General features: G+C 37.3%; 1 protein-coding gene across 1 annotated transcript; it reads right to left on the reverse strand.

The window, feature by feature from the left end:
* Positions 1–548: 548 nt before the first annotated feature.
* On the reverse strand, positions 549–13,322 carry CGA (glycoprotein hormones, alpha polypeptide). Its single transcript, XM_004388978.2, has 4 exons — positions 12,903–13,322; positions 2,405–2,511; positions 1,189–1,373; positions 549–781 (listed from the first exon to the last, which is right to left on the reverse strand). Exons 2-4 carry the CDS (start codon positions 2,502–2,504, stop codon positions 704–706), a joined length of 363 nt encoding a protein of 120 aa, XP_004389035.1. The 5' UTR covers positions 2,505–2,511; positions 12,903–13,322; the 3' UTR covers positions 549–703.
* Positions 13,323–13,587: the final 265 nt, after the last annotated feature.

The following is a 13,587-nucleotide window of genomic DNA, read 5'->3' on the forward strand; positions in this document are numbered from 1 at the left end:
AGATGCACTTTCTTTTAGCCAGACATAACCCAAGTGGATAGAAACTTCAGGCAAGGAAGGCTTCTCTTTTTCCCAAACCCTAGAGCAGTGTTCTCCAAATTTTTCCGCAATTGAACTTTTCTACCAGTGAGAATTTACTGACCAAACATCCCCAACATATGCATGATTATTTACTTATAAATTGTATAATCTATGTAATGAATAGAAGCTCTCATATTTTCTTCCTTCACCCCAAAGGATCATCTGATGTCTTGATCATGGCTGGAAGGATTCACTGTTTGTTTCTAGAAGGGTTGATGAGAACCAATGTCTCCAGTGTCAGGTCACTGAGTGCATGTGACCCCAACTCATCCACTGACTCAGTCCCAACAATTAATCCCATTAAAACAACTGGCTTTAAGCCTTTAAGAAGAAAGTATGATTCAATGATTGAATGATGATTTAAAAGACTTTATTTCCAATGGAACCAGCTTTTTATGGTCATGCTAAAAGCTGTATTTTATTCCAAATGAAAAGAGTTAGACTGCTGATTATACTGTAGGATAAGGAGAAAGGCAATAAAGCTGCAGTATATCCTTGAAGCGTGTCAAAAGTGGTAAGGGAAGGAAAAGGGAGGGTTTTATTTCACAAAGCAATAAACACAGAGCAACTTAATCTTCCATTCCAGGAAATCAGCAGCCATCAACACAGCGCGGCAAAATATTTAAGACTTGTGATAATAGCAGGTGCTGCAGTGGCACTCCGTGTGGTTTTCCACTTTGGCATTTCCCATTACTGTGGCCTAAAGAGGAAGGAAAAATATATACATACGCAAAATTAAATACATATGTATGCAAAATATCTGTATGTAGCCAGATGAACTAAGCAGATGCTTACTGCATTTAAATACTCTCCGTTTCAGCTGTTATTTTCCCTCTAAAAGGCTAGGTTTGTATTGTGTAAACATGGTGTAGTCTCTCCCAACCTTCCCCTCTTCACCTCCACCCCGTTGTCTTCAGTCTGAATAAATCCAGCCTGTACCCACAAGACTGCAGACTCTATTACTTAAAAGGGACAAATACAGCCCCTCCCTATATAAATGCCCATCAAAGGATGGGTCACCTTTGGCATTAAAACCCACGGATGCACTCTGCGGGCATTTCTCTGATTAGGCTGTTTGAAAGCTACTGGGATCGTTTAAGTTCTCACCTTGGTAAATGCTTTGGCCACACAGCATGTGGCCTCTGAGGTGATGTTCTTTGGAACCAACATTGTCTTCTTGGATCTCGCTGGAGTGGGATACGCTCTGGAGAAACAGCAGCCCATGCATTGATAAATTGGGGCACCCAGCTTAGAGAAGTATTTGTTTTCCTTTAGCTTGCATTCTGGGCAACCTATCATTAAAAAGGCAAAGATCAAAATAAGCCAAAGAGGATTCAAAAAGAAATATTCATAATGAATATTTCCTTATGTATAGGGTGGTAAATGTTCTTTTTTCCATGGAAAACAAATACTTTTTTGCTATAGGTTCATCTTCATACATAAATCTATTTGTATTTTTTACAGTTATTTACATGGAAAACAGTGTTTGCAGATATGCATGGGAAATCACAGTTGTGGTAGTTTCTCTCTCCTCAAGCATGGATTCTCTATCCCAATGTTATTAGTATGCCTGTAGGGAACACAAAACTTGACAGAGGAAAACACCGTGCTCATCTGAGAGAAGAATTTTGCTCAGAGGCAAAATATTCTCCCCGTTTGTTTGTGCTATTGTTTTTCCCCATAGAAATTCCAAATATTGACAGAGAAAAATATGTCAGAATTAAGAATGCTCAGTGTGTGCAGGGAACCTGATATTAGATCTGGCAGCTGCACTTGGGACTTGGGATTACAATATTACCACTTAGCTAGAGAAAAACCCTAACCAATAGTGGTTTACAATTTCACGGCAGATGGAATTACACCAGCTACTATATGAGATTTTCTTTCAAACAATACAGCAAAACAAATTTACTGCATAAAATGGTTTTGTTTTTCTCACTTGTTAAGTGATGTGAAAATTCATCTACAAAGGGAATGTTAAAGTCTTCTCAAGTCTTTTGGGAGAAATGTAAAAAAATGAGGCAACTGAATAAAAGGCATTTTCTGCTTGTAAAACTCAGATAAAGAGTAATAAGGAATCTATTTCAGATGAAAATGTACAAGCTGCTATTTAAATGGACGTATGAGATATCACTCACTGTACGTTTTCTGAACCTAATTTAATTTTATATTCACAGTCTACAAGTGCCTAGATATGTATCCAGCAGGCACAGATTTATTATCACATTTGAAAAGGAGATAGAAATGTAATTAATGAAGTTATTGATGTACATCTAGCAATGTCTGTTGTTTTTATTACTGCAAACCAGGTTTGGTCACGAACCCTGCATTGTAAACTCTCCATCAGGAAAGGAATGGAGGAGATGCAGAAACACAGACAATGTGGCCAGAATGACAACTGCGTTTTTCCTGTAGTAATCCATGGCTCTCCTGCAAAACAGACATGGAGGAAAAAAGAAAGTTAATCTAAAAATGGATTACCAGTCATAACAACAACCAGTAGCTTTAATATTACTACTAATAATAGTGATCACTGTCTTGATCCTTCTCCTTTCAGCTCCCCAATATACCCATCACCATCGAGTCGGCTCCAACTCATGGTGGTGATGCCATGTTTGTCAGAGTAGAACTGTGCTCCATAGGGTTTTCAAAGGCTGTAACCTTTTGGAAGCAGATCACCAGGACTTTCTCCCAAGGTGTCTCTGGGTGAATTTGAACTGCCAACCTTTTGGTTAATAGCTGAGCACATTAATCATTTGAACCACCCAGAACTCAACACACTCTAAAGCCATGTAAATTAAAAAAAAAAAAAAATTCCCTGGCCATCTGTCTTTAGGAAGGAAGTAGGAAATTGAATCTTCCCGTTCTTCATGTAAACCAGTTGGATTTGGCTGAATGATAACAACAATAAATTTTCTCTTTAAATATATCATCTTGTTAAGAAGGCTCAACAAGGAAATTAAGCTGGATAATATCAAATATATATATTATATATGAGTGTAGATAGATATGATATAAGATACGATACATAAGCATCTGAGCCCATCCCTCCCATTTCCAAAATGGAGACAGAAGGAAGGAAAATACAATGTCTCTCCTGTTTTTTATTCACTGGTGGTAGATGAGCTCTAAGTCTCATTGACAATGTGCGATAGTAAATGCCGACCCGACAAGGTAGCAGGGGTAGAGACCAGAGAATGTTGATCAAAGTTTTGATAAATGAACTTCTTGACTTACACCTGTAGATGCAGATTTACCTCAGCATTTTGAATACATGAGGCCAGGCTATCCAAGGTCAGCTGAGTGACTGACCATATCCAGGCATTGGACCTTTGCATCTGAGAATGGAGAGGCAAGGAATCGGATTGTATCCCCACACATCCTAGAAAAATCTCATGTAAGATAAGAAGGGTAAGAGCTAGTCCGCATTTTTTAAAGGAAAGCGCTTTGGCTTGCTTATGCTTAAACCATGAGAGATAAGTGGAACAGAGCATCAATTACCAATAAAAAGACAATTCAGACCAATTTCACACAATCTCTTAGAAAATACAAATGGAAGGAACATTTCCCCACTCAGTTTATGAGGCCAGGATCACCCCACACCAAAATCAGACAAAGATAGTACAAAAAAGAAAGTACAAACCAATATCTCTCATGAACTTAGATGCAAAAATCTTCAGCAAAATATTAACAAATTGAACCCAGTAATGTATAAAAAATTATACACCACAACCAACTGGAATTAATGCAAGATAAGCAACACTAGTTCAAAATTCAAAAATCAATTAATGTAATGCACCATTATCAAAAAGATAAAAGAAGAAAAAGCATACGATTATATTAATTGACACAGAAAAACATTTGATGACTTCCAACACCCATGTGGTGCGAACTGTTAAGTGCTCAGCTGCTAACTGAAAGGTTGGCGGTTCAAACTCACCCATCAGCTCCATAGGAGAATGACCTGGCAATCTGCTCTCATAAAGATTACAGCTAGGAAACCCTATGGAGCAGTTCTACTCTGTCACATGGGGTCACTATGAGTCGAACTAGACTCAACTACACCTAACAACAACACCCATTCGTGATAAAATCTCTCAGCAAACGAGAAATCAAGCAAACTTTCTCAACTTAATAAAGAACTTCTACAAAAAACCCTACAACTAACATCATACTTAATGGTGAAAGACTGAATGCTTTCTCCCTAAGATCAGGAGGATAGAAAAGATGTCCACCCTCACCACTCTTATTCAACATAGTACTGGAAGTTCTAGTCAGCACAGTATGGTAAGAAAAAGAAACAAAAGGCACAGAGATTGGAAAGGAAGAAATAAAACAATTCCTATTTGCAGATGACATGATCATCTATGTAAAAATCCCCAAGAAATCTACAAAAAAAAAAAAAAAAACTCCTAGAACTAACAATAAGTTTAGCAAGGTTGCATGACACAAATCAACACCCAAAACAATTGCATTTCTATATACTAAAAACAAACCAGTGAAAACATATCAAAAACACAATACCATTTACAATTGCTCCATAAAAAATAAAATACTTAGGAACAAATTCAGCAAAATATGTACAGGACCCATATACTGAAAATTACAGAAAGCTGACGAATGAAATCAAAGAACTAAATCAATGGAAAGGCATAGCATACTCATGGATTGGAAGACTCAACATAGTAAAGATGTCAATTCTCTCCCAATCGATCTATAAGTTTAACGAAATGCTTATCAAAATCCTGGCAAGGTTTTTTGTAGACATAAACAAGCGTATGCTAATATTCACATTGAAAGGCAAAGGATCTAAAATAACTAAAACAATTTTAAAAACAAAGTGGAAGGAAACTCTCTAACCTGTGTTAAGGCTAACTCTCTAGTTACAGCAATCAAGATAATGTGGTATTAGCAGAGGAATAAATACATAGACCAATGGAATAGAATAGAGAACCCAGAAATAGACCCACACAAATATATCCAACTGATTTTTGACAAAGGTGCAAAGCAGTTGAATGAAGGAAAGATAGCCTTCTCAATAAATGAGGCTGTAGCAATTGGACATCCATAGACAAAAAAAAAAAATGAAACAATCCTAAACCTCACACATTACACAAAAAATAACTCAAAATGGCTGATAAACTTAAATGTAAAATGTAAAACTATAATTTTTTAGAAAAAAATGGGAAAATATTTGCAGGACCTAGCTCTAAGTAAAGCATTTTTAGACTTGACAGCAAAAGCATGATCCATAAAATGAAAAAAATGATAAATTGGGCTTCATCAATATTAAAAATGTCTGCCCTGCAGAAGACCCTACATCTCAATGCCTACTCAAATGCCCTTACCTCCTGCCACCCACTACACCAGAATAATATGAGTCCAAGAAAACAAGTGTTTTCTCACCTCAGCCTGAAAGACCTTTCTGTCCCTTCCCAGCCTATCTACCTCAGAGTCATTAAGGAGCTACCCAACTGCAAGCTCCACTGTGAAGGCCTCATCCATCTCCAAAGCCAGAACGAGCAACTCTCTCCACTGCACTCACCTCCCATTTTGCTTATAATTATTAGATCAAGTCCCACAGATTGTCCTAAACTCTGGCCAGTTATGATGAGTATATCTGTCTCTCCATCCATCTGAACACTTCTTAAGGGCAGAGACTAAACTCGTTGGCGTTGATTTGATTCCAACCCATAGCGACTCTATAGGACTGAGTAGAACTGCCCCATAGAGCTTCCGATGAGCAGCTGGTGGATTCAAACTGCTGACCTTTTGATAGCAGCTGAGCTCTTAACCACTGCGCCACCAGGGGCAGAGACTCTGCCCCTCTAATCCACCACCACCCTAGCAAAAGGCCTTGCTCACAGTAGATGCTCAGTACAATTACAAGGTTGAACTGAGATCGTAAAACAGTAATAATAATATCTATCAAAAGTTGCTAATGTAGAGCTGTCATTCACAGTGACGAGTAAGATAGCCCTTGAATGACAAGTTAGAATAAATGTTCATTAAAATAAAATATTTTCAGATAATAAATTCATTAGAGACAGTATATTCTCACTTAGCTATGTAATTTGTAGCTGGCTAATGTGTGAGTCTGTAAGTATTAAATATGCAACAGGAAGGAGCCATTTTATTCTAGAATATAAAAGTCAGAGGAATTCAAAAGAAAACATTAATAAAAGGTATATATAAGAGCTCCAGGGTTTAAATTAGGTGTCCCTTAGTTTATACCAAACTACTTATGTACATGAATTTAGATTCGTGACATAATATGACTCTTAAAGAAAGGGCAGCATTTTTAAAAGTATAAAAGAATATTATTACTATAATTTATTATTATTTAATATATATTTGTATTATATTATTTATTGAGATATATATAATAATGTATTAAGTAATCCATGAAATAGGTAAACACTCTACCAGTGTACCACACAAGCGATAACTGTGTGTGTGTGTGTGTGTGTGTGTGTGTGTGTGTGTGTGTGTGTGTGTGTAAAAGATCGTTCCAAAAAGATTACAAGTGCTTGGAACAATATGACATTTTGCCTTTCACTTGCAAAGTCATTGCCATTGATCTCCCACTGCCAGATAATGAGGTTTCTTGTTTTTCTAGTAGTGGTGATAGCTGGGTGATTCATCTATATTCTCACATCAGGAAGACCAACTGACTGACTCATAACATACATTTTTGAGATGACTGGCTAGGTTTAGAAGCATAATTCTATGTTAATGAAGCAGATTAAATCTAATTGACTTCTAGAGGATTAATCTAAGGCTTCACCTCCTTAGCCCCATCTAACCAATCCAGCCTTGACTGAATGATAACCGATGAAAGGAACCCCTTACGGGTAGGGTCTTTAATCCCCAGCACATTCCCATCATGAAATAGGTATTCAGGAATTGTTGCTTAAACAAAGGATAGGCCTGTAATTGTTAACTAGCATTCTGCCTGATCCAGAGAAGATAATTCAGTAGTTGTCTTAATGAAAGATTTGAAGGTGGAAAGTCTCAAAGGAAAATATAATATCCTGACTCCTTCATCCTTCCATCTTCCCCAGAGAAAGCTGCCAAACTCATCTGCAGGCTCACCTCCACCCCCTGCCAAGTAACCACCTCTGTCTCCAGATAGAGGAATTTAAAGAGTCTGGGTTCAGTAGTCAGGAAATACAGCTGTGGGTGACTCTGGCTACTAGTTTTCCTTCCTCATGTGATCTACTTTCAGTATGTGGGTCTCTACCCTGTTCTTGTAACGTACTCTGAAACCCAGGTACAACAGTGAGTATCTTTCATTGTTCTATGCTCCACTCACCCAACCTTAATAATCCTCCAGGCTCCCCAGTTCTTCCAAGAAAACATCTTTACCTCGACATGTGTTCAGGGAACTAGAGTCACTTGAGGCCCGTTTACATGTTCACTGATAGTTTTCTCCAAAGATGGTGACAAGGAATGGCTTAAGGTTTAGGGGGAAGGAGAGAGACTGGTTAATATCCTCACAATCTGCCTCAATTTCCCTCATTTATTAATAAGGATAGTTGATGTTTACTCTATTTTATAAGAGGATGAATTTTAGATAGTTTGGGAGGAGTTCAAATGTTGTAAAGTGCAAATTTTTAAGGTTCAAATTGAACGACTGGGAGATTTAAGGATTTTGAAATGAGTATCTGCTGCGTGCCAGGCACTGTGCCAAGTATGGGTGATACAAATATGAATAAGCTATCCTGCCATCTGAGGAGCTCAGAGGACGATAAGGGCCCCAGATACAAAGACAAATAATTGTGAGTTAAAGTGATAAATGCAGTAATAAAAGCATATTTAGGCATTGAGACATTTGGTAGGCTGCAGGCGTGAAAAAGGATAGATGAAAAACTAATGAGAATAAAGAACTTACTTAATGGAAAAAGAAACACAATAGTACTAAATGTATATTTTGTTGTTTTGATATTCGTTCAGTAGTCCTCACGATTTCCCCAGCAGGTAGAGGTGGCAAATAGAGTATCCCCCAGGTACCCCTATATTCTAAGGAAAATAAGGTCAAATGAAGTCACCTAATTCAGCAGCAGTATTTGGGATGCAGTTTCTGTTTACCAATCACTGAACAATGATTTTTGCCTCCACAAAATTAAGAGTGTCAACTGGTTTTCCAGATGAAATAGAAAAGAAATGAAAACAGGGGCCCGTAGACAAAAGAAATATACAGCATAGCTTATAAAGCACTATGAAAACAGAGGTTTCCACAAAGAAGAATAGAACAAAGGATGAACTTTAAGACTATTTCTTTTAAAAAGAAAGACGAGCCGTCAGTATCTAGAAGAAAGTTGCTATAATGCACATAGCATATAAAAATGATTTCAATTCCTTTTTGAGCATTCTTGTAACAATCATATTTTGAGTATTTTCTTTTCTTAATTGACTAAATTAAGGGACTTATAATAAGATGTACAGTTTCCATTTTAATTGTTGTTCAAAGATGCTTTACAATGCTAACATAATTATGTAATTAAAATCTTGATTCTTCTATTACCCTTGTGATGTTCCTAGCACATCAGCATTTTTAAAATTTTCTGCATACTAAATCTATATTGCAAAAAATCAATGAGACATATTTATGTGAAAACTCTATGCACCATAAAATATTGTTTTAAATGAGAATTTCAAATGTTTGTTATTTTTAAATACACCAATTTTTTTAAATCTACATTATTTTTTAAATAAATACTATCAGAAATAAAACATTGCATAGTGTCGATTTATCACACAGAAAAGTTAAAGTTCCAAAGGCCAGAAAAGTTTATGCAGAACACTATTATAACAATATAAGAATCTTTCTTGTAACTTTTTCAATTTGTACATTATCTTTTGTTATGTTTATTTGAGATCTTTTTCATGCAACCTTCTGACACACCAAGTATCATTTTTCTCACTTAAAAGTAGTAAAGACACAAACTTGTTGCCATCCAGTCAGTTCTGACTCATAGCAATCCTATAGGACAGAGTAGAACTGCCCCCAAAGGGTTTCCAAGGAGCAGCTGGTGGATTCAAACTGCCAACCTTTCGGTTAGCAGCTATAGCTCTTAACCACTGTGCCACCAGAGCTCTCAGTTTGAATAGGAGAAATAAATACTAAACAAACACAAATAAAGGTAGTAAAGCACACACAAAAAAATTCATTTGCTTAAAGTCTTTCAATAATAGAATAGATAGCCCAGGATTATAGATTTATCAATCCTGGTACCTTAATTTATAAGGTACTTTTTTCTATGGTAAAAACAGAGCAGAGGAGCCTCAAAGAGAGCCCCGTTTGTTGTTCATCAACCCTGAGTCTTTACTGCTCTGACAGGTTGTATTTTCCCAAAATGGCCACAATAATAGCTCTCAGCCCACAAGCTCTTCTGCAATGTGACCTTGCCACTCCCACATCAAAAGATATTGTCTACCTTTGTATCCCATTAGATCTAGGCAGGCCCTACGACCTCTTAAACAAATAGAATAGGGCAGAAGTCACACTGGGTCAGTTCTGAACATATCCCTGGCAGTTTCTGCTTCTTGTCTTTTGGAAGCCAGCTGCCGTGTAAGAAAGAAGTGCACCTACCCTGAGACCATCAAAGGATGAGAAGGTTAAGCCACATGCAGAGGCCCTGGAGGATGAGATGCCACGTGAAGAGCGAGAAATAGCCCAAGAAGTAATGAGACGTGAGTGAAGAAGCCATCCTGAATGACCAGCCCCGTCTTGCCTTCAGATAACTCCAGCCCTAGCCACTATCTGATGGCAACTGCATGGGAGACCCAAATTAATTACCTTGCTGAGCCCAATCTACCTACAGAGCCTTGATAGATAATAATGACTTGTTGTTTATTCGTTTATTTTTCAGGTAGTTTGGTGCGCAGCAATAGATAACTAGAACAACTGCTGTCTCTTTTAACAAGAATTTCTTCTCAAAAGTCTTAGATATAGAACTATAATCTTGCCTCTCTACTTTCTCCCTGTACTTTCCTCTGCAATGGGTTATTTATATAACATACATTCAGTTAATCTATTAGGGCAAATGCAACAAAGTGTAAAAACATTTTGGAGTAGGCATTTTACACAGTTATCTATAATAATAGATTTGGTAATAATATATTTTAGAAGAGACACCTACCATTAATTGGGCACTTGAATGTGCTAGATATTCTTCTGGGCACCTTGAATACACAAATACATTAAATGCTAATGATAGCCCTGCGAGGTATTATTCTCCTTTTTACAGATGAATAAATTCTGGAGGTAACGTAACAAGTTAGTCACTGGCAGAGCCAAGATTGAAAAACATCTCTTTATAATTCCAAAATCCAAGCTCTGAACCACAGTCCACTATACCGCCTTCAATTCTTTATATTTTCCAATCAGTTTCTTAAATAATTTTTTCAGATGACATGCCCCTAAGTAAGATGCTGATATCTTTTTTTGAGAGCAACATTATCATGCACAAGCTTCAATGTAACTTGCCCATCTAATTTTTTATTTTACCCATTTATTTGATGTTACCTTCTTAGGATCAGATTTAAGAAGGCCGTTTCATTTGGATAAAGAGAGATAGCACAGGCATTTTATAATTGATCAAGTTGTAAGGTCCAGTATCTGATTGGTAGTGGGTGGCTGGAGGGGGAGAAGCATTAGCTTTCACATAACATTCCCTTGTTTGGTTTTCTTTATACTTCTATGAGGAAAGTATTACTTCATGGATGAGAAAACTGCATGTTCAGAGAATTAAAAGGATTTGCCAAAGTCACCAAGACCATGATCTCACCCTAAAACGAGCCCTTCCACCTGCACTACCCCCATAGCTCAGAAACACACAGTCAACCCATTTCCTCCTTTATGACTTTAATTCACACATAGATCATGCTGTTACTGTTATCTTTCCCAGTTCAGTTCTGAATTTTGCCCTTGATTACACCGCTTGTCTAGCCTCAGCCCTCTCTCTCTTAGTCCCCAACATACCAAGGATCCTGGAGCATTTCTGTAACTTTATCTCTGAGTCTGATGAACCAAAGAATTACTGGGTTACTTTGTGCAACATTACTATGAGTACTGCTGAAATGTTGCACCAAAACCAGAATTTGCAAGCGTCATAAGGTGACTGCAAACTACTTTAGGATTCACAGTCCACAAAAAAGAAAGTTTGGTGCTATGGAAATACTAGTCGATTCCTGTACGTTTTCTCTCTGTGACAGTAAATTGCCTTGATCTGCTTTTAAACAAGATGCACTTTACCTTCTAATTTTGCTCCTTCTATTTTCCAGCTCTTACTCTGAGTTTTCATGTAAATTTGAATCCCACATTTAAAAGAACTATACAATGAAACAGAGACTCTGTTCTGGAACATAATCAATTGCTTTTCTAATATTTTTCACACGCCACCCTTTCGCGGGAAAAATAAATACAACTCACTTAAAATTTCACTGACTCAATTACTGCAAGAAATAAGTAAAAGAAATTTAAGAAAACCATAGTTAAAGTTGCCCTGAAAACACATAAGACTTTCATAAACGGTGACTGATAATTCTCTTAAAAAAAAAAAATTCAAGACTATAACAAAGTATTGCAATGTCATTTGGACAGCTAAAATTGTGAATAATTGAATTGGTGTTAAGCCAAGTAATTATTTAAAAGACTTCTTCAGAAACTTAGGAAGATTTCTCTCTTCTAAAGCAAAATATTTTACTTTTGAGGGGAGAAAGGATTGTTGCACTTAGAAAACAGAAGTTCCTATGGGGGTGAAACGGAACTTCTGCGTTCTCAGGGGATCCACCAACTAGCAGCGCATGGTTTTTGCCATGTGCCCAAATCCTGTTCCTCAACACTCATAAGGGGGAACAAAACGAGTACTTTTATTTTCTAGTCTCAATTTCCCAACCATCTGCCGTTTCAACTAGCACCGATTTAAATTGTAACTGTTGTTGTTAGGTGCCGTCAAGTCGCTCTCGACTCATAGCCACCCCATGTGACAGAGCAGAACTGCCCCCATGGGATTCTCTTGGCTGTAACCTTTATGGCAGCAGATCTCTAGGTCTTTGTCCCACAGAGCCACTGGGTGGGTTTAAACCGACAACCATTTGATTAGCAGCGAAGCTCTTAACTGTTTGCGCCACCAGGGCTCCTTCTAAGGTCATCAAAATTTCCAGAGATTTCCATTGGAACAAACCAATCAGACTTGGGCAAGTGATTTTTGATTGAAAGGTCATTAGTAATACCTAGAGAAAGAATACTGACTCTGATTTTTGTAGCATTCTATGAAAGAAGAAAATGGAAACAATGTTGTTTAGGAAATTCCAGTATGCCTATTCAAGTCTACCTGAGAACATCTCTTCAAAAGATATCAGAAGTTACTGTCATTTGGCTGAACAGATGAGCTGATCTATCAATGGACAGCCGGAAGATATAGTTATGCATCGTTTAAAAACTGATAATAAAAATTATCAACAACTTACTTAATGTCTACCCCCTGCGCCTGACCCCTGAAAGCCACTCAAAAGAATGCCTTTCAAATGACATCCAACAATTCTTGAGGAAATTTTTTAAATCCTGACAAGCATTCAAGCATCTCAGCAGAAGTCTGGTTTCTGCCTTCTGTTAGATAATATCTTAGCCTGTGATCACAGACCACAGTATTTCAGAATTCCTCCCAACTTAATCATGGGTGCTGAAAAGAAAACGAGCCAACACCTCCTCTCTCGTCTTACTAAGATTTATGCATAGACTCTGAAAGCACTCCTATATGCTCAAATGTGTCACTCCTTTATTAAAATCCCAAAAATTGTTTCATTCATATTACCTTCCTCTGGACTTTTTGCAGGATGTGTTCAGGGCAGTTGATCGTGAATCTGAAGAGGGATTCTAGTTTCTTGTGATTCTCAGTAACTATAATTCATAAAGTCCTCACCTATCTTTTATACCAGTCGAGTAATAAAAACTACATGTTCCCACCTGCATATAAGCCTGGGGATCAACAGTAAATTCCATCCAAGATTGAATGGTATTTGGTGTAATCACCATGACATCAATTTGATCTTATCTTGTTTCATCCCTTAGATCATTTTTTGTTTTGAGCCATTTTCAGGCAGTGGTGACTGCAAGGTCAGCCTATGAAAAGAGAGCACGCCGTCATTTTCTACGTAATGTTATCAAGACTTAAACACAACATCCTGAAAGTTGACACTTTCCTATAAACAAGACCCTAAGAGTACCATATTTAATTAGCTAAGTACCTGATGTTTACTTAAAACAGAAAAGCCACAGATTTCAGATAGCAGATATAAAGCATTTCCAGGCTTATCATATTATTTCCGTAGGAAACAAAAAATAAATCACATGCCTATTTAGACTTTTCCAAAATTAATGTGTATCTTGACTCAATAAAGATGCAAAGGAAAAGTATGAGGTAGTTCTGAGAAGGACTGACTAGTTCTTAATATTTGTGCCTACTTTTTTTCCTTTCTTTCTACCCCCGCACCCCCCCC

The sequence above is a fragment of the Trichechus manatus genome, unplaced genomic scaffold, assembly GCF_000243295.1.
Source record: "Trichechus manatus latirostris isolate Lorelei unplaced genomic scaffold, TriManLat1.0 scaffold00226, whole genome shotgun sequence".
NCBI lineage: Eukaryota > Metazoa > Chordata > Mammalia > Sirenia > Trichechidae > Trichechus > Trichechus manatus.